General features: G+C 39.3%; 1 protein-coding gene across 5 annotated transcripts in view; it reads left to right on the forward strand.

Annotated features, from left to right (window-relative positions):
- gtdc1 (glycosyltransferase-like domain containing 1) overlaps positions 1 to 22,667 on the forward strand; it is a 78,711-nt gene that overhangs the window by 16,389 nt on the left and 39,655 nt on the right. For 4 of the 5 annotated variants that reach the window (XR_007946811.1, XR_007946813.1, XR_007946812.1 and 1 more), the window contains exons 3-5: positions 5,814 to 5,981; positions 9,434 to 9,607; positions 16,515 to 16,883. Coding sequence is in view for 2 of the 5 variants with exons in the window: in XM_051959165.1 (XP_051815125.1) it covers positions 5,814 to 5,981; positions 9,434 to 9,607; positions 16,515 to 16,883 (711 nt within the window). In the remaining 3 variants the exon portion in view is untranslated. The remainder of the gene's footprint in view (positions 1 to 5,813; positions 5,982 to 9,433; positions 9,608 to 16,514; positions 16,884 to 22,667) is intronic. The other variant, XM_051959166.1, reaches the window with a different exon arrangement.

Below are 22,667 nucleotides of genomic sequence, written 5' to 3' on the forward strand. Positions count from 1 at the left end.
TTCAGAGATGTAAATTTTGCACATGTATTTGTACCTGTAATCCTTGCACAGTTGTAGCACTTGTATGTGTATTAGCGGTCATTGTGATGTGTCCACATGTAATATTCATAGATTTAAAGATTACGAATGTAGTATACGTAGCAGTTATGTTCCTCCACAAATGTAATGTTTGTAGTTATATCAAACACACACAAAATGTTGAGACGTAGCGTTCATACATGGAATATTCATATACATGATGTCTGTACATGTTATAGTCAGCGTGTAGTGCTCATGCATATTTGTAGACTTAACGTTTGTGCATGTACTATTCTTACGTAAGAATGTTTTATTTAATGTTACTTTAATTATGTTAAAGTTACGTTAATTATAATGTTAGTATGTAAGAAAAGTATGTTATGAGGATATAATTAATGTTAAAAAGTTATAATTAGGTAATGTTTGAAGCTATAGTACATCTGATGTTCACAGATCTAGCACTTCAACATGTATTACTCTATACGTGACATTTTTACATGTAGCATTCGTAGTTGTAATTCTAGTGGATGTACAATTTACATGCCTAATGTTTGTAGTTGTAGTGCACGTAATGTTCATGGATGTAGTGCTAGTATGTGCATTCTTTGTGCACGTGATGTTTAGGGATGTAGTATTTATAGTTCTAATGCTCATGTGGTATTTGTAGATGTAATGTTTGTGCGTGTTCTATTCCTGTCTGTAGCTGTAATGTATGTACAAATGATGTTCATAGTCGTAGCATTTGTACATGTATTACTCGCATATGTGACATTTGCACATGTAACATTCATAGATGTATTATTTATATAATTGATACGCGTACCGTGTATAGTTGTAACACCCGTGATGTTCATAGATGTAGTACTAGTACGTGAATTATTCGTGTATGCGACATTTGTACGTGGAGCATTCGTTTGCATATGTAATACTCCAACTTGTGACAGTAGCAGATGTAGTGTTCATCGTTCTAATGCTCATACGTGTTATTCTTAGATGGAATGTTCGTGTACGTGCTATTCTTACATGTAATGTTTTTAGCCGTAATAAAGATACACAATTTTCTCATTGATTATTCGTATATGTGCTGTTTGAACATGTAATATTCCTATAGGCATTGTTTATGAAAGTAATATTCATACGTTAAGTTCGTGACTATCTCTGTAGTCGTAACACTCCTACATGCAAACCTTGTACGTATAATAGTCAAACTTGTTAAGTTCGTACACATAATATCCGTATGTACAATCATATGATATTCTAATATATGTAGTGTTTGTATATGTAATATTTGTATACGTAACATTTTTTTCCTCTGCTGTAGGAGCATAAAACTGTACGTCTCAGTGTTTCTGCAACGCATGCAGTGAAGCTGATCAGCAGCATTTGACTACAGGTTTCAGTGACTCAGGGGGGTGAAGCTACTGACTAATATCTGATCATATCTGAGACCAGAGATCGCTAAGAGATCAGCAGCAGTTTTAATGCCTCGGCTTTGAAGTGTGTGCAATAATAGACACGCTTTGTTCTGTGTTATTATAAGTTCTGACTCATTCCGCAATTGTGTTTTTAAAAAGGCCATCTAGAACAACAATGATTCACTGTTTGATTTCCTCCTTTAAATGTTAAATTTAAATGCTACAGCAGATTGTCAATCATTTATCAGACTCACATCAGGAACATCTGAGGTTTTTTGTGTTGTCAGTGATGTCTACATTAAAAAAAAAAAACTGTAAACATGGTAAGATGTTATCTGTTTGAGGTTTTCTAAACTTAAGCTGTGCCACAGAAACCTGATATTTCTGCTGGAATCTCTGTTTGACCTCTTTATCTGCAGTGAAATGTTTGTGAACTCCTACAGCCTCTGATGGGTTTATGTCAGTATGATGAAGCACATTTGACTTAATGCAGCTATACCAACCGCTAACAGCAAGCAGATCTGTGGGGTTGTAGTGCTTGGGCAAAATGCTAATATGCTAGCATGCAATTATCATATTAGCATGTTAACATTAGCTAATAAGTTATAAATACAAAGTTCAGTTAATTGAATGTTGTTTTTTTCTGCAGATATTTGACAATAAATTTTAGTGATAAGGTCCTGGACACATTAATGACTTAATACCCATACAAAAACTACATGTAATGCACATACGAATATTATTTATGCATATAGCATTTGTACACATGCATGTTTACGTTTGTTAATGATTTGTGTTGTTAGTTAAAATGCTTGCACACGCTATCTGTACGCAAAATGTTTCTACACATAATACTCATACATGTGTTCCATTGACACAAGGCTTGAATGCATAATTTTCGGATACGAAACACTCGTACGTATAATGTTTGTGCATTTATAGAATGTTCATAAACGTAGTACTTGTAATATTAGTATTCTAAATGTTTGTACATGTGTAAAATGTTTGTACACATTATGCTCATGCATGTATTACACGTACATGTGACCCTTGTACATGTTTTCTTGAGTTGTTGACTTGAGGATTTATTGCATAAAATTCATATACGCAACACTCGTACACGTTTGTGCATCTATATAATGTTCGTTAACGTAGGACTTGTAATGCATGTTCATATGTATTGTATGTGAAGTCTTCAGACAGAATACATGCAATTTTTGTGCGTATACTGATAGCAGACCTAACACTTGAACATGTAACGTGTTTGTTTGACATGAGGCTTGCATGTATATTGTTTGTGCATATAATATTTGTACTGTGTATTTTATAATGTTTGTTAATGTATTACTTGTAACGTTAGTAGTTGAAGGGCTCACACACGCGTAAAATGTTGCTACACATAATGCTCATGCATGTAATACATGTGTATGTGACCCTCATACATGTTTTCCCTTCTCTTAAGGCTTGATAGCATAAAGTTTGTTCACGAAACTTCATGTTTGTGCATCTATATAATGTTAACGTAATACCTGGGATGTTACTTAATGTACGTTATTTGTATGTAAAACCTTCAGATATAATGAGCATAAATGCAATTTTTGTACATTTGCAGATGTAGCACCTGTACATGTAACGTGTGTAAATGTGTTCATTTGACAAAAGGATTGTTTGTGCCTATAAAATGTGTGCATTTATATAATATTAACGTAGTCCTTTAAATGCTAGTAGATGTAATGCTTCCAAACATATTACTTGTATATAAAATATTCATAGATTCATATTTAAATGTGCAAATCTTCTACATACGTTAGCAGATGTAACATGTTTATGTAGCAAGTGTACAAGTATTACTTTGCAATCAGGCATGCAGGTATGTTGTTTGTGTATATAACATTTGTACACGTTTGTGCATTTATGTAATGTTCATTAGCGTAATACTTGTAATTCTAGTAGACATAATACTTGCACACATTACACATATGTAAAATGTTCATAGATTTAGTGCTTATATGTGCACATTTTGTACATGTTTGCAGACATTACACCTTATGTGCTTTATGTGTTCATGTAGCACATGTTTTTGATTTATGCAGGGTTCTCACCAGCGCATTTCAGCATAATGGCCCGTTACGCTGTCATAACGGCCCGTTACACTGTCTAACGGGCCGTTACGCAGTCTTAACGGCCCGTTACGCTCAGTTTAAAAGATTACGCTGTGATTAGGGCTGCTACGCCAGCGCATTTCAAAGATTACGCTGTTGTTATGAGAGTGTGTGGCTCCGTCATGAGAGTGGGAGAGAGAGCAGCATGCGTGTGTGTGTGGGAGGGAGGGAGAGGGAGGGGGAGGGAGGGGGAGAGCGAGTGAGAGAGACGGGCAGTCGGTGCAGTTGGAGGAGGAGAGTTGGGTTGGCGGTACTGTGCGGTTCAGCCACTGTTTATAGACAATAAAGGCGGCTGGGCTCCTGTGTCTTTGCCTCTACGGCTGCTGAGGAAGTGAAGGGGGTTAACCCCGGGCTTCCTGACCACGGTCGGGGGCCGAACAGGAAGGGTTAACACTGTGATTAGGGCCGCTGCGCTGTTATTTTGACAGATAACGCCATGTGCGTTTGTTTTTATCAACTGAGTGCCTATCTAGGTTAATTTATGTCTCCCCAGCTCAGCCGTACTTTCCTGTCGATTGACCCGTTCCCGTCTATTGCGCATGCGCGTTCTCGTCTATTGCGCGCGCAGGAGGACCTGCCGTTACGCTGAAAAAAAATCCTGGCGAGAACCCTGTTATGATTTGCATATATACTGGTTGAGCCTATAATGTTTGTACACATAAAGTTTGTGCGTTTATGTGATGTTCGTTAATGTAATACCTATAAAGTTAGACAAGATTTAGCACTAATTTTAGTGTCATTTTGAAGTTGTGGTACTATACAAGCCATTGTGACTGAACCTTTCCATCTAAGTCAGCCTCTTTCCCCTCAGTTTATTCTTGAAAATAATCCGCTATAGACATTTTCTCTTTGTTGGATGGATTGTTTGACTCATCCAGCATGCAGACCCACTAAACCATAGAAGAAGTACTGCTTTTAACCGCAATGACTAACACAGTACTTACCTGTGCTGCCCAAATCACACTAATGAGTGTGTTGCACAAATGCAACCACGAGAAATTTGAACTTGAACACAGAAAATAGCGTATGCGTCCATTTTGGTGCTTAACAATCGTCAATATTACATAAAACAGCTCCGAACCTGTCAGTAAAATCACCCGAGGAGCCTTTAGATCCAGAGCTTCTTTAGATAAATCAGAACACAAACTATCATAGAGTTTAAGCGCTGGAGGTTAAACCAGATCCTCCTCAGTGCACATGGATTCACTGAGCTCTGCTGAGGGTCTCAACCTGCCTCTTCACAGGAAGAATCGGGATATTCTCGGCTGCCAGCAGAGTAAAAATAACTCATCTGGTTTGAGTCAGAACGGTTCCTGTTCCACTCGGCTACCGCAGGTCCAGGAAATGAGCCTAATCCAGATCTGGAGTCTGAACGATGGCTCGTGGAGAAGCCACATCAAAGTCCAGCATCCTGAGTTAAAACGGGAGGTGATGGAGGGGAGGAGATCCAGAGCTTCAAAGCTCCAGAGCAGCGATGACTTTAACCCACTGAACCCCAAAAACTGCCAGAGAGTTGAAAAGACGCATCATCTTTAAAAGATATCTCCGGTTAAATTGTAGAAACAGATGAGATCTTCAGATTTTCAGCATTCAGATGGTTCTCTGAATGAATGCAACATGTGTAAAATGAGACTTCATCAAGAAAAATAAGCAAATATAAGCTTAAAATCAACTAAAATTTCATCAAAATCACTTTATTCTACATCTTATTTAAAAATCATCTTAAAATAATCCATTTGCTCCAATCAGATTGTGCAAAAACCAAAAGCATCTTCCATTTTCCATGATTGACATGAAATTACAGCAATTATCAGTATGAGAAAAATCATTGTATTTTCATCTTTCCGAAGATTCTTCAGTGTATTGTATATGATGTAAGGTCCCATCAGGAAAAAAGCCAAATCTAAGCTTAAAATGTAAAAAAAAAAAAATCAGAGAATTTCCAGGTCCACAGAGATTGAGAGGAAAATCCAACCTACTGGATCAATAAAATAAATGCAGCATGGCTCAAAAACAATGAACAGAGGAGCAAATTGTTGGAGATACATTCGGCATGGTGAAACATCTTTCTACAGATGATGGGCAGAGGAGAGAGAAAGGTTCGTATAGACTAGAAGCAAGGAAATGGTTGAACATCTTATGTTTTTGTCTTTACCATTGTTTCTGGTTCCATTGATCTGTAGAAAGTCTGTAGTTAACTCTCACTTCTCCTCTGCAGAGTTCTGTTCAGCAGCTCGGTCCTGAACCTGTGTGAGCTGGTGGCTCTCAGACCGGATCTGGCCCGGCTGAAGAAGGTTCTGTACTTCCACGAGAACCAGCTAGTTTATCCGGTCCGCAAAGACCAGGAGAGGGACTTCCAGTACGGATATAACCAGGTGCTGTCATGGTGAGAGCCCGTCCTATTTTGTCTGTGTTCAAAATTACTGAAAAAACATATAAACTACTATATAACATGTCCAAAATGACTATTTTCCGCTCTCCGAAGTAAAATGATGTGAAATCCACCAAAAGGACAAAAAATATGGCCAAATTGAGTTATGTTTCTTAAATGAGTAAGGCATGTCTATAGAAACCTTAAAATCTGTCCAAAATGACAAATTGAGACTACAAAACACTGGAGCCTTGTCTTGTCAAACACTCCGTACATCAGATCCTACTAATGTTAGTTTTCGAGGACCAAAACTTCTTCATTATTTTCATTTTGGACCATTTTGAGTCCTAGTTTTTAAGTTAAAATACATAAAAACTGGAACTTTGTCTAGTCAAACATTCCACACATGAAATGCTACTGATGTTAGAGCCTCAAAAGTTGGAGAAATATCGACCAGAGGTCGTATTTGAGTAGAAATATGGATCCATCCATATATATACACTTACAGAAATATTCTAGGGCCTTTATACCACCAAAGTTTGAACATTTTGCACTTATCTCAGTTATCAAGGACCAGTAATTATTCGTTATTGTTGTTTTGGACAATTTTGCATGACTTTCAAGTCCTTTTAAACAATTTTCACGTCAGAATATCTAAATACGAGAACCTTATCTTGCCATACTTGTATGTTCGAGCCTCAAAAGTTGGTGAAATGTATTTATTTATTTATTTATTTTAGTAAAAATATGAATCATCCATATATATACACCCAAAGGAACTTTCTGGGGACATAAGACCCATTCTTGAAAATATTGCACTCTCTTTTCTAGGGATTGTATAGGATAGGCAAAATAAGCTTCGGCTTCTGCCTATTCCTCTTTCGGTTACAGAACGTGTAAAAAATTATTATTGTATATATATATTTTCTAGAGGTTTTGGTTTTTTTTTGTTTTTCTTTTCTTTTTCATCTTTTTTTGTGAGAGGAGTAGGGGACGAGGAAAGAGTAAGAGAAGAAAAGGCGGGAAAGGAAAAAATTTTGTTTACTGTAATTTTTGTAACCGAAATAAACCAGTCATTCATTCTTTTGCATTTTCAGAGGCCCATTATTAAAAAAATGTCCTCTGTTGGATCCATTTAGTCATTTATATCTACTGGAAACTATTATGTCTGAGTCTTCATAAGATTACATGTCTGTTGGAATTTTATTTTTGTAGATATTGACCCTTTAAAATGGCTTGACAGGCATTTTCTGAGGGTGAAAATGCAAAAATTTCCAGGTCAAAAAACACATGAAGCTCAAACTCTGGCCAAACTCCTTTACAGAACTTCATTTTGAGTCTAAAATAAATAAACTAAATCTCACTTCTGATTGACCCTCAGTGGAAATATACAGTGTGCAAACTTGATTACCGAGTTGTTTAAAACTTGCTCGGAGGAATAAAGTATGTAAAAATGAAACACGATAGGGGTGTTGTTGGTCTCCGCCCTACTTGGCTGCAGTTTGTCTTCATGAGGCTGTGATTGGTTAATGAGCTGGGCCGACATGATTGGTTAATTGCCCCGGCTGACATGGTGCCGCGTTTAATTGAAGTGGCTCTATTTGTCATTAATCAGTCGTCTAACGGTAACGAGCAGCAGAAAACTGATTGTTGTTGATCTGCAGGGCGGCTTGTCAATAAGCGGCAGCCTCTCCATCTCCGCTAACGTCGTTACGGCAGCATTAAATAATACGACACGGATCATTAAGAGACGTGGGATTGGACAGAGGCCAGCTCGCTGCACTAATCTGAGTTATAACACCGCTCAGTGACACACAGCTGTATGCAGAATTAATCGTCCTTTAAAATAATCCATCCGTGAACTGATATCTGCCCTGATCAATCAGAAAAATGTGATCAGCTTCACTCGCAACAAACATTTTACACGTGAGATTAACGTGCTCAGAAATGTTCTCGTTCATGAGGTGCCTTCATGCTTTTTAGTGTTTTGTAAATACGAGGCCTTAACCTTCTGAACTCTGAGTAGCTTCTGTCACATCTTTACTCACTGTGGACTCATTTTTCACTGCAGTATAAAGTCCTGCATCTCTATGGAAACAGAACAACCATGAAGGAGAAAGAACTCAGAAATGTCTTTTGACTTAAATTTCTTCAATTTTAAAGCCTACCAAAGTGTAAAAACATGAAATCATCGTGTTTCCAAGTGTTCACAGATGTTACCGACACCGGAGAAAATGGAGGTTTAAGGTTGAACTGCAGTCAGTGTTTCCACAAAGAGACTGAGGGGAAAGTCAAAGCTACTGGATGAATAAAATAAATGCATCATGGCTCAACACAGTGAACAAAGGAGCAAGTTGTTGAAGATACATTCACCACGGTGAAACATCTTTCTAGAAACAATGAACAGAGACAGAAATGTGGCTTGAAACTTGTCCATAATGATTTAAATTTACCTTAATGACTCAAATCTTGTTCAAATTGACAAATTTCCAGATATTTTCAGGTACTTTTAAGTAAATTTGGACTTTTTTTCAGTTATTTTTGAACAATTCTTGGCTCATTTTTGACATTTTTTAGAAATTTTGGACGATTTACAAATAGTTTTGGACAATTTTAGACTGAAAATCAAACATTACTGAATGAATAAAATAAATGCAGCATGGCTCAGAAACAGTGAACAGAGGAGCAAGTTGTTGGAGATCCATTCAGCATGGTGAAACATCTTTCTACTGATGAAAATACATCCATAATGGCTCAAATATTTTCATTTCAAATGAATTTTGAGTAATTTTAGACATTTTTCGAGTTGTTTTGGACAATTACTGAGTCAGTTTGGACACATTTGTGTTAGAGTTTGTACATAATGGAATAAATCTATCTAAACTTTGCAAAAAAAAATCCAAAATGACTTAATTTGCCAATGTGTTTTTTTCAAAATGACCAACAGCTTTTATGAAATTACATATTATTTGCCCCAAATGATTGAAGAAAATGACTAAAAATCCTGATCAAAATGCCATAAACTGATTGTGGCAACAAAATTCAACCTACTGGGTCAATAAGGTAAATGCAGCATGGCTCAGAAACAGTGAGCAGAGAAGCGAGTTGTTGGGAGATACATTCAGCATGGAGAAACATTGTTCTAGTTCTAGAGAAAAAGTCTGTACAGACAGGACACATGGAGACAGTTAAATATCTGTAGTATGTGGAGACAAAATGACTGCAAAGAGACAAAACTGTTAGAGTGAGACACAAAATGACGACAACGAGACATAAAAGGACTTTGCAGGGACGAAACTATCCCAAAGACACATAAAGCGACCAAAATGAGAAATAAAGCAATTAAGAGAAAAGAAAGTTGTTAAAGATGGATTCAGCATGGTGAAACGTGAGTTCAGCTGATAGACTATACTACCTTTGTGTTATTCCACCGTTAAACACCTGCCTCACTGTTTACTGTACCTCAGCCTGGTGTCAGACGTGGTGGTGTTCAACTCTAGTTTCAACATGGAGTCCTTCTTGTCCTCCATCCCGTCTTTCATGAAGAAGATCCCAGACCACCGACCCAAAGACCTGGACCGCCTGATCCGCCCTAAATGCATGGTTCTGAACTACCCGGTCCAGTTCCCTGATGTCAGCAGGTCAGCATCAAATACTACTTCTGCTGATGTTCATACTTCATCTGCACTTACCTGGACAAACAGTAGATCCTCAAACAGCTAAAGAGGATAAAGTCAAACACCACCACAAGTTAACTTAACTTTAATCTATTGAACAGAAATAACAATAGATGTGTTGTTCTTCTGTGTCAAAGTAACTCCACCCTTGGCACCAGAAGATAACATCACCTCATTTCCAAGAAATCCATCTTCAGCTGAAAACCTTGGCCACTCTTCCATGAAAAATTTCTTTAGTTGCAGATATTTGCGGGTTTTCTTTCATGTTCTCACAACATTTCAATGACTAGCCTATTCTATAACTCTCTATTTGTTCTTACTGGTGCATGTGTTTGTATACTGAGGATCATTATCCTGTTTAAAGGTTGCTTCAGATAGTTTCATAGATCTACTTGAACAAAATTAGCCTCCTCAGTCATTAGTTTACCAATAATATCAATAGGTGTAATGTGGAATGTCATTTCAAACAGTTGAAGGGAATATTCATTGAAAACATCACAAGTAAAAATAGTTTATCCGTTTTGTTTTACAGTATTTAACAGTATCTGTAGTTTTGTGTGAAGTACAATGCTTTTAATAGTATATTTAGTATGTAACAGTGTATATTTTATTTAACAGGGTGTATAGTATTTAGCAGTATATTTGTTACTTCATAGGTAAACACTATGCAGTATAGAGTGCTTAGCAGTATATGCTGCATTTAACATTCTGTGCAGTACATGGTATTTACTGGTATATATGGTTCTTAGTAGTATGCATGGTGTTTAAAGGTTAGGGTTAGAATTTAGTATTATTTTTTATAGTGCATGTGGTATTTAGCTATATTTTTTACAGTGTATGTGATATTTAGCAGTATATTATACAGTGTCCTTTGTATGTAGCAGTATATTTTACAGTGTATGTTGTATTCAGCAGTGTTTTTTTACAGTGTATGTAGTATTTAGTAGTATGTTTGACAGTATATATGGTATTTAGCAGTATATTTTACAGCATACATGGCATTTAGCAGTATATTTTACAGTGTATGTGGTATTTAGCAGTGTGTCTGCTAGTATCCGTGTCGGCGGCTGCAGGATGACTCTTCTTCTTCCCTCCAGTGTTTCTCATTTTCAGATGCTAATGTGTCTGATCCAAAGCAAACCCACCCAGTGTAAGTAAGTGATTATATGCATGGCCGACAATCCCTGCACACGCCCGCGGTCCTCCCATCAAACACCCAGTCCGGCTCTTTGAAAATATAAAACGCTCTCGGAGACAAACGGGGGAGGAGGAGGAAGAACCCGGCGGCCCAAAGCCATCGTCTTCTGTTTCTTCATCACAATGTGGACACAAAGATCGATGGCTCTGATCGGATCCAGCTACACTAGTGCTGAACAGTTACCCAGAAACCAGGCTCTTATCTCTGAGTTTTAACTTGGTGTTTTGTAAATTAGGGGGAAGATGCCAGAGTGATGCCAGCAGTGTTGTCAGATTCAGCCTGCAGGTACTCTGACCTCCAGTGTTACTGAATGCGAGCTGATCGGAGGGTAAAGAAATGTCTCTGCTGGTTTTCTTCTCAGAGTGTTCAAGAAAAGTCTGCAACAAAACACATCCCAGGATTCACATCTAACTAAAATTTACGCTTAAGTTCACCTGTTTGATAAGGAGCTCTAAACCAAGACCGAAGAACAGATATGAAGGAACTAGTTCCTCCAGTTGGACCAGGTCATAGACTGAGACCTTTAAAGAAACCAGGTTATAGACTGGGAATTTCAGCAGGATTAGGTTATAGAATTGGACCTTCAATGGGACCAGGATGGAAACTGTGACCTTCAATGGTACCAGGTTATAGACTGAGACCATGTACTACACTGAGACCTTCAGTCAGACCAGGTTATAGACTGGGACCTTCAGTAGAACAAGTTTATAGACTGTGACCTTCAATGGGACCAGATTATTGACTGGGACCTTCCATAGACCAGAACATTTAAAAGGGATCAGGTTATAGACTGGGACCTTGGTACCTTCAATGGACCAGGCTATAGACTGGGGCCTTCAGGTTATCGACTGAGACCTTCAGTGGGATCGGATTATAGACTAGGACTGTCAATGGAACCAGGTTATAGACTCAGACCTTCCATAGAGAAGGACCTTAAATAGGACCAGGGTATAGACGAGGACCTTCGATGGAACCAGGTTATAGACAGTGACCTTCCATAGACCAGGACCTTAAATAGGAAGAGGTTTTAGACCAGAAGCTTTAATAGAACCAGGTTGGAAACTGTAAACTTTATTGGGGCACTTTATAGACTGGGACCCTTCATATTATTATTAATTAGTGAGTTCCTTAACTACTCAGTTCATTGCTTTGAAAGATAGAAGTTTGTCATAGTTTACGGAAAAAATACTGAGCTATGAGAGAATATAACTTTATCGATGTTGCACCTGCAAAATTTACATTACAGCAACTAGAGACAGATATGGCATAGAAGAGCTACTGCAAGAATGATAAAAGTACAAGAAGACCAAAAATAAAGATATAGTAAAGGTGATGGATAATGTAACCAATGCTTCTGTTGCTGCAGAAATGTTCTTGAGAGAAAAGACCAGTTTTAACATGATGTAGTTGTAAATTAAGAGCTGTATTTTGTTGTTAATCTGGAATGTCTGTAAAGAGAGAACACAGTTTTACATTTTGTTGTTGGGTTATACGAAAGAAAACAGTGTTTCGTAATGTTTTTACACTTGAAGCGCTATAGGGAAATGATTAATTGATTGCTAGTTGTGCTGAAAATGATGAGTAGAGTTTTTGGACTGCGTTCCTGTTGGAAAACATTGGCCAGTGATTAGTTCTTCCTGATTCTACATTTGGCTGCAGGTTGTTTCTGAGGTGAAGAAAAGCTGCAGCAGAAAACAAACGGCGTCTTTTTGTGTTCTGTGGAGGCGGTGTGTGAATGCTGCCAGGCCTCTTTGGCCTCTTTGTGGTCGCCGTGTTTGCGGTATCCATCTATCAATCGGCCTTTGAGCGGCGGGCTGCTGTAATTGAATAGTGATTGACCCGAGGCAGCAGAGACCTGCAGCGGGACACAAAGACGTCACATCCATCACGGCGAGCAGCGGGACGCCGACTTCTCCACGAGTATTGTCGCAGTGAAATTGGATCAATGAGGACGCCACGTGATCAGCAGGTGTCTGAGCGCCTCCAGCTTTTCTTCTTCTCTGCTGCTTTTTTGTGCAGCTGCTGGTCGTCAGGTGGCGAGCTGCAGGCGGCGACCTGATTCCTAATGAGGAAGGATTTGTTGCTCTCAGAAATATCAGCTGTAAACAAGTTTTATAGCTACAGTCTTGTTTTGGGAGGAAGCCTCAGTTTTAGCTGCAGCTGAATGATTATTTCCACTCTGGATTCATCTGTTGATTGTCTTCTGCATGAATCAGTCAGCTGTTTGGTCTGTAAAATAACAGGAAACTGTGAAAAATGTTGTCCGTTTTTCTCAGAAATCTTTTTTTGTCCAAAGATAATCAATTTACTGTGAAAGGGGAAGGAAGAAACCAGAAAGTATTCTCATTTAAGAGGATAAAATCTGAGAATTTAGACTTTTTTTTTTATTATGGAGTGAATCAATTATGAAAGCATGACAGCAGCAGCTCTACATCTGGATCCCAGTCAGAGTTCATGTAATGAAAATGAAACTAAAATGAACTCGGCAAAGTAAATTTACAGTGAGGATTGTCATGTCAGTGTGTAAAAACGAAAAGATAATGAGTAAAGACCGATGAATGAACTAATCGATGTTTTAATGTGAAGTGTTAAAATTTGATCAGTTTGACCTGTTATACTGCTGTTAATTAAAAAAAACTTTCCATTTTTATCCCATCTGAGTCACCAGACGTGAGAAACACATTCAGGAACCAAACTCAACAAGAATCAGATGAGAAACGGCAACAAAGCAGCTTGGACAAACTACCAACGCTGAGGCAACATTTATAGAAAGCTCAGCTAATGGAAGATTATGAATATTAGAGTTACTTTCAGTCAGATATCTTTCATTTTGCTGCTCCAGTTTTAACTGCCATGAACCCCAAAACCTGCCAGTCAGTTTAAAAGTCATGTTTTGTTTTAATAATCACCAAAATGATACCATTTATCAGTCAGAAACCTTAAAAAAACGTCAGAATTGGGACGGTTGCACGTGAAGGAGGACAATTGTGTCCAATGGAGGACGGTTCCTCCTAAAGGGGGAAAGTTGTGTCTATTCTGGGATGGTTGAATCTAAATGCAAATGTTGCATTTAAAGGATGACTGTTTCGGTTGCACCTGAAGTGGAATGGTGGTGTCTAAAGGTGGACGGTGGTGTCTACAGGGGGGCGCGGGGGCAGTTGCGTCTAGAGGGGGACGCTTGTGTCTAAAGGGGGACTGTTTCATCAAAACAGTACTGGACGATTGTGCCTAAAGGAGTGACGGTCGCCTATGAATGGGAATAGCTGTGTCTGAAGGGTTGTGATTGTGCAGGAAGGGAGATTGTTGCATTTGAAGAGGGACTGTTGCATTGGAAGGAGGCTGGTTTCGTCTGAAGAGGGACAGTTGTCTCTAAAAGATGACGGTTGCATCTGAAGGGGGACAGTTGGTCCTAAAGGGGCATGGCTATGTCTAAAGGGGGACGTTGCATCCAAAGAGAAGGCCTTTGCATCTAAAGGGTTTGGTTGTGTCTGAAAGGACACTGTTACGTCTATAGGGTGGACAGTTGTGTCTAAATGAGATAGTTACACCTGGAGAGGGACTGTCGGAAGGGGGTTGATTTCATCAAACAAGACGGTTTCACCAAAAGTGGTGGTTGTGTCTGAATGGGGATAGTTGCATGTGAAGGGGAACAGTTGTGCATGGACGGGGACAGTTTCTTCTGAATGGGGATGGTTGTGTTTGAAGAGGGACTACTGCATCAGAAGGGGGATGGTTGCTCCTAAAGGTGGATGGTTGTGTCTAAAGGGGGACCTGTTATGTCTAAACGAGGATGGTTGAATCTGAATGGGAAAGGTTGCGTCTGAACTGGGACAGTTTCATCGAAAGGGGTACAGTTTCGTCGGGACAGGATGGTTGTGTCTAAAGGGGGACCATTGCTCCTAAAGCAGGACGGTTTTGTCTAACGAGGAATGGTTGCATCTGAAATGGGTATGGTAGAGTTTCAAGGGGGACGGTTGTGTCTAAAGAGGGAATGTTGCTTCTAAAGAGGGACGGTTGCTTCTAATGGTAGTCGGTTTTGTTTCCTCTCTGCTTCAGGCTCAGATTGTGTCCACACAGGAACTGAGCTGCAGTGAATGTGACCTTCATGTTTAATCAGAGGTGATGCCATCATTCCGATCAGTGGGGCTTTATCAATAACTTCATCCCCCCTCCTCCTCCTGTTTTTATTGGCTCCAGTCAAACAACTCATTTATAAAATGGATCATTGAATGTAATTTCTTATAAGAAGGAAACACAAACAGAGCTGAGGCTGGAGCAGAGCAGAGGACCGTCCACTGATGTTTGTCCATCCTGACAGAGTTTTACTGCAGAATTTTACTCGTAAAACGTCTGTTATTGTAGTTGTTTAATACAGAAGAAGAACAATGACTGCAGAGTTCACCGAATTAGCTGATTTGGACTGAAAAGTTCCCCTTTTTAAAAACTCTGGTATTTAATGTTTAACTGATCTTTAAAAAAAGTATTTAAAGGTGTGATCAATACAACACCTATAAGTTTTCCATTTTATTTCTTTTCAACATTGAGTCACAGTCAATTCAATTGTTAGTCTTTTGACAAGAATTTCCAGACATTCTTTCATGTCAAAACAAAAACTGATTTCAATTTATGTTAATTAGACTGTAATGTCTGTTAATTTAAAATATCAAACGATTGCATAAGTATTCGACCCTTTAACTAATGCAACACAGATGCAGCCAGTTGGTGCTAGAAGTCCTACAGTTATTGAAATAAAGATCACCTGATGTCAGTGAATGTGCCTCAGTGATTGTAGAATAAAGACTCCCTTTATCTGGAAGGTCCAGTCTCTGGTGGATCAGAACTCCTGGATAGAACTGCACCATGAAGACTAAAGAATGCTTCAAGAAACTCTGGTTGTTGAAAAGCATCAGTCAGAACAATACAAGAACATTTCCAAATTCCTGAAGATCTTTTGGAGTCCAGTTAAATCCGTCATTACGAAATGGAAGGAAGATGGAACATGAATAAATCTGATGGAGCAGGACGTCCTCAAGAACTGAGAGACCGAGAAGAAAGAGACTAGTGGGGGAGGCCACAAGACTCCTATGACTCCTCTGAAGGAGTTCCAGCTTCAGTAGCTGAGATGGAAGAGACTGTTCATCCAACAACTGTTGTCTGTTCTTCACCAGTCAAATCTTTATGAAGACAAAGAGAAAGACTCTGATTGAAAAATCTCAAATTAAATCTGGACTAGAGTTCACCAGAAGACATGTGGAGACTCTGAAGACATCTGGAAAAAGGTTCTTTGGTCTGAGGAGACCAGGATAAAACTTTTAGTCCATCAGACGAATGCCATGCACACATCATAACCACACCATCCCTATGGTTAAGCATGGTGGTGGCAGCATCAGGATGTGGGAATTCACATTCAACAACTGACTCAAAGGTGCATCTTCTAAATACTGACTTGGGAGGTGAAAACTTGTGCAATCACGTATTTTACATTCAATTTTTGTAATTAATTGATGTTATTTTAAAGAAATCTGTTTTCATTATGACATGAAAGAATCTTCCTGTGTAAATTATGGTTCAGAAATGTTTTGGGTTTTTAAGGAGCATTCAAGAGCTTTTAGGAGAGTTTCTGCTGCAGACATTTTTCTGTAACTGATGATCATTTCTTGTTATTTATTTCAGGCTTCTCCCCAAGCACAAACTCCTCCGTCGGACTGCAAATGTCGATGATCAGAAACCTGTTAGTGACCAGGATCCACATCAGCCCATATCTGGACCCACAACAGATCCACATCAGCCCACATCTGGACCCACAACAGATCCACATCAGCCCACATCTGGACCCACAACAGATCCACATCAGCCCACATCTGGACCCACAACAGATCCACATCAGCCCACATCTGGACCCACAACAGATCCACATCAGCCCACATCTGGACCCACAACAGATCCACATCAGTCCACATCTGAGCCCAGGACAGACCAGGACCCTGCTGGTGAAGCTGCAGACCAGGTGAAGCCTCTGCACATCGTGTGGCCTCACAGGTGGTGAGTTAAAGTTTTGCCATCAGACGTGTTCAGTCCACTCAAACTGAATCAGCTGGAACATATTTTACTATTTTATGATAGATAAGAGGGAGATTTAAAGACTGAATATTTGAAACAGAAGTCAGCATTTCACAAACACAATCTAAGACAGATTTATTTAAAAAATATTTTTCAGCTGTTAATAATCTTCAGAAAATCATAGCACATGTTTATAATTTTATTAGATTATTTAATGGTCAAAGAATCAGTTTACAATAGTTCATAGTGATGAAAATAATTATGGACTGTTGACGCTAGTAAAGAAAAACAATGTTTATAGTGTTGTTATGAAAAGCATTTTGAAAATGTTTGTTCTAGCAAAAACATCAATATTATGAAAAAAAGGACAATATAAATGTTGATTCTGGTTCAGAGTTTGTCACTTGAAATCACCTTAAAATAGTATTAAAATCAGCAATTCAAATAATCACGAATCCATTTCAAATCATCTTGAAATAGTCTTAAAATTACCAGTTCAAATAATTGACAAATACTGTTCAAATCATCTTAAAGTAACCTTAAAGTCAGCAGTTTAAATAATCATGAATTCTGTTCAAATCATTCAAAATCCTCTTTAAAATTTTTGTTCAGGATGTTAGATTGCAACACAGATATCAGGTATCAGTTCAGATTGTGGGTCAGTGTGTTGCAGATTGCCATGTTGCAGTTGACACCGTCAGGTTGCAGTTTAAGTTGCACTACAGTGTCAGGCTGTGGTTTAATTTGTGCAACAGTGTCTGGTTGCAGTGTAAGTTGCATTGTAGTGTCAAGTTGCAGTTTAAGTGGTGTTACAGTGTCAAACTGCGATTTAAGTTGAATTACTGTGCCAGATTGCAATTTAAATTGCATTGTGGTGTAAGTTGCGCTACGGTGTCAGGTTGTGGTGTAAGTTGTGCTACGGTGTCAGGTTGTGGTGTAAGTTGTGCTACAGTGTCAGGTTGTGGTGTAAGTTGTGCTACGGTGTCAGGTTGTGGTGTAAGCTGCGCTGCAGTGTCAGGCTGCGGTGCATGGCCTCGGCCTCACCTTGTGTTGTATCAGTAACAAAGCAGCGCGCTGTAATCTGCTGTGAGCGGACAAACACAGATGGATTACGGCTGCAGCCGTGAGCTGCCGGCTGTGATTCTGAAATGAGGATTTCCACAGAGCCTTCTGTTAATCTCTGATTGAAGCTGCATCTCATCAGGTTTTGGGTTTAATCTGTGGGTGGCCTGGATCCTCAGATTACAGCCCGTCTTACTACTGCTGCTGCTGTGGGGTGAACAGCTGTTCCAGGTGTAGCTGCTGCAGCACCGGGGCTGGTTGGTAAATCTGTGGAGCTTTATGTTGATCAGGATCAGCTTTTACCTCCAGAGGACTGAAGTCTGATTAGAAACAAACAAACAGCAGATTACACAGTTTAACATGACGGAGCGCTGATACCTGCTGATGCTGCACCAGAGTCCAGGCCGATACTACAGGCAGCTATGTATAGTATCTGTCAGTTTATAGATAATATCAGTCAGTTTATCGATAGTATCAGTCAGTTTATCGATAGTATCAGTCAGTTTATACATAGTATCAGTCAGTTTATACATAGTATCAGTCAGTTTATACATAGTATCAGTCAGTTTATACATAATATCAGTCAGTTTATACATAGTATCAGTCAGTTTATACATAATAGCAGTCAGTCTATACATAATAGCAGTCAGTTTATAGATAGTAGCAGTCAGTTTAAAGATAGTATCAGTCAGTTTATGCATAATATCAGTCAGTTTATGCATAATATCAGTCAGTCTATACATAATATCAGTCAGTTTATACATAATATCAGTCAGTTTATACATAATATCAGTCAGTTTATACATTTATTATCAGCCAGTTTATAGATATCAGTCATTTAGAATCAGTTGCTGCTTCTCACAAACACATTAAACATAAACATAAGGACCTGAAAGCTTTAGCTGACCTGCAACCCACACCAAGTCATCTGCAAGTCTCGAGTCATAACAATACTAAAAAAACCTCTGCCAGTCTCAGGTCATGACAAGTCCCAACTTCTGACTCCTGAGTCCTGTGCAAGTCCGAAATCTTCAACAAATCCTGACTCAAGATAAGTCCAGAGTCCTCGTCAAGTCACGACATGCCAAGTCCCAAATCATCTGCCTGTCCTGAGTCATGAATAATCTCAAGTCATCTGCAGTCATGATAGGTCCAGAGACCCCACCAAGTCTTGAAACTTCTACAAGTCCTCTGAAAGTCCTGAGTCAAGACAAGTCCAGAGTTCTTTATCATGGAAATTTTTTACTCCTTTGTAAGTACCAAATCTTCTGCAGATCTTGAGTCTTAATAATTCTAGAGTCGTCTACAAGTCCCAGGTCATGACACATCAAATACCAACTCCTTTGCCTCTACAAGGCCAGAGTTATGGCAAGTCCCAAGTTATCTGCAGATTCTGAGTCATGAGAAGTCCGAATCCCAAGTCTTCAATAAGTCCTGAGCCATGGTAAGTCCAGAGTCATCTACAAGACACGAGTCACTGCAAGGTCAGGGACCTCTACGGGTCTTAAGGTATGACAAGTCACAACTCCTCTCCAAATTCTGAAACTAATGCAAATCTGAAGTCATCTCCAAGTCCTAAGTCCTCCAAAAGTCCCAAGTCATGTCAAGTCCAGAGGCCTCTTGAAGTCATGAAACTTCTGCAAGTTCCAGGTCACCCATAAGTCCCAAACTGTGACAAGTGTAGAGTCCTCTGCAAGTCTCGCATCATGGCAAGTCAAGTACAATATCTACAAGTCCATAGTCATCTACAAGATGCAAGAAATGGTCCCAACTCATGACTACTGTGCTAGTTCTGAATCGTCAACAAGTCCCAACTCATGATGAATCCCAAGTCCTTTGTGAGTCCTGAGTCTTCTGCAGGTCACCAATCAATTAGTGAAAATGAGTGAGTCCCAAAGAGCAAGACACAAAAAGATTGAACCTACACCGCCTGTCCATTCAACACCCCACTGTCTCAGTGGACGACTGAACATCTTCTTCAGAGGGTGAATATTCCTCTTCAGAATATGGGTAAGCCATTACTTGACAAAGTACTTTGTCAGCGTTGAGCAGACCTCTCGGTACGGTGAGTTTTCTCACTCTAAAAGGTGCCGTCTTGCGCTCTGATACGCTCAGACGGCAAGAGTTGTCTCCTCGGTTTTCAAACTCTGTAAACTCCAAAACGCCCACAACTGATGCTCAGATTGAAGTTCCAGATGTCCACCATCTCCTGGTGTACAGTACATGAGGCACACGAGGCAGTATATTTGAAGCTATGGCTTATGTTCAGCAATGTTGCTTGTCGCAATATTGCGACTTTGGCGCTTAAAGCTGCTGTCCGGAGTTTCCGTTTGTTTTCAATCTATGTATCATTTTTTAACAAAGCTTAAATGTGTTAGTCTAGTTCGATACTATAATATAAAGTTAGAATAACGCGATATGAAAATTTATTCCTGAGCTCCGCCTTCCTCTCATAGACCCCCATGTTATTCCAAAAAGCGCCGGTCGCTGCCGACCAATCAAGTTCGAGCTTCAGCTTTGTCATGCTGTCAATCAACGGTTACGCGCACAGCAAGCAAGCCCATGCAGAGGTGGGCGAGCTACGCACTACGCAACCGCGCTCACATTTGTTTTGCTTGTGGAGGAGAGAGCATCAGGGCTCAGCAACTTCCAGAAAAGTTACCAATCCCACGGCTTGTCAGGCCAAGAGACTGCAGGACGTTTTTTGGCTCGGGGTGCTCGCGTCGCTCCCCGACCACGGCCTCCATAGCCCGGCTGACGGCTTCGTTTAGATGCCCGACCTCTGGAGGAAGATGTTGGGGCGTCTGGGACATACTCTTCGTCAGAGGAGTCATGCAATTCTGAACTCTAGATAGAAATAAATTAACAATGTAACACATATACACGCGTAAATGCACTAAGTTTGATAAACAACGTCATCCAGAGGGATACACGAGTGTAATCACATATTGAAACTTTACTCGTTCGTCCTAGCAGATTGATGTTATTTTGGTATTAGGACAAGTTAGACTCAATGCAGCATTCTAACGTAATTCCTTTATTATTTACTAAATGTACTAAATGGAGAAGAGGGGAAAACAGCAAAACAGGCAAGATGCTGCAGCACTCCGGGCACTTCTCTCATGTACTGCACGCGTGCACAAATAAAGGGGCGAAATCAGAGGGAGGGACCAACAGCGTTTTGGGAGACGCTGCGATTCAAACTCCGGACAGCAGCTTTAAAGGGTTAAATTGCAAGTTTTCCGAACCGACTGGTCGCCAATAAAATTATCGACTACTCGGTTCAGAAATTAGTTGAAATTCCCATCCCTATTAGTAACCAAAAGATTCCAGCCTCCACCTCAGAGCAGATTTTTTGGTCGCTTCATGGATGGATGCGTCATGTAGTTTCTGTTTATTTTTCATCTCAGTCTGCAGTTTTCCATCACTTTTCTCTGTTTTATTTGCATAAACTGTCACTGAGTGTTAACGTGTTTAGATTTTTGTTACCGAGTGTTTGAGTGTTTCGGTTATTTTACACTCGGTCTGTGTGTTAATGAGCTCGGCCTCGGTTTTGTGGTTTTCACACTCACATTGTGAGTCTCAGTAAATACTGTTTGAATTTTAAAACGCACCTCTTGGGTTCCACATGAAGCAGAATTTTTAATCACTCATCTGTAAATGAGACCATCGGAGTTTCTTCTTCTGGTTCCTGATGTATATTAATGAGCACGCTGGCCTCCACTGAGCATGCTCAGTGCTTCACGCGGGGTATCTGCTCTGATTCTCACTTGAGTTCATGTGGATTCATCTGGGAGCTCAGCGAGGAGGAAGGAGGAGAACGAGGATAATATTAAGGGTGAAGATTGTGATGATGAATCTGTTTGTCTCGTGAAGATTTTCTGACATTAATTAATTGATTTGCTTATTGAAAATTCAGCTTTATATGAAATAGGGCTGCTGCTAACAACTATCTTGTTAAATAATCAAGTATTCAGACAGCATAGTTGCTGCTCAAAGAGACACAAACTAACTAAAAAAGACACAATGGCTGCAAAGTGACACAAATTTTCTAAAAATAGATACAGAATAACCACACAGAGACTCAGTTACTAAACAGAGACACTAAATGACAGACAAGAGGATGATTAAACCCACAGTTAATCATGTAGTTACTGAATTGTTAACCTACAAAGAGTCCAAACAGCCACAAAGACACAACCTGACTGAAAGCAGACACACCATGAAAAGTGATGCAAATGGACTGAAAAAAGACACAATCTGGCTGAATGAGAAACAATTTGACGAGAAATAAAGCACAAAATGCCTGAAAAGAGACACAACCTTACTAGAAATGACACAAATTGACTGAAAATAGACAAAAAATTAACCAGAAACAACAAAGATACTCAAAATGATGAAACAGAGACACTAAATGACAGCAAAAAGGAAGATTATTTTCACTGATAATCATTTAGTTTCTCAAATTTTAACCTATACAGAGAAAAAAACAATGGACAAAGACACAAAATGACTGAAAAAAGACACAAAATGACTGAAAAGTCATGTATTTATTAAAGTAAGCACATAACAACCACAAAGTTACAAAACAAAGACATTAAAGTAAAAATCCAAATTATTCTTTAGTTTCTCAAATGTTAACCTATAAAGTGACCAAATGACTGCAAAGACACAAAGTGACTAAAAAAACTGCACAACCCAACT

This window comes from Acanthochromis polyacanthus, chromosome 14 (genome assembly GCF_021347895.1).
Source record: "Acanthochromis polyacanthus isolate Apoly-LR-REF ecotype Palm Island chromosome 14, KAUST_Apoly_ChrSc, whole genome shotgun sequence".
Taxonomy (NCBI): Eukaryota; Metazoa; Chordata; class Actinopteri; family Pomacentridae; genus Acanthochromis; species Acanthochromis polyacanthus.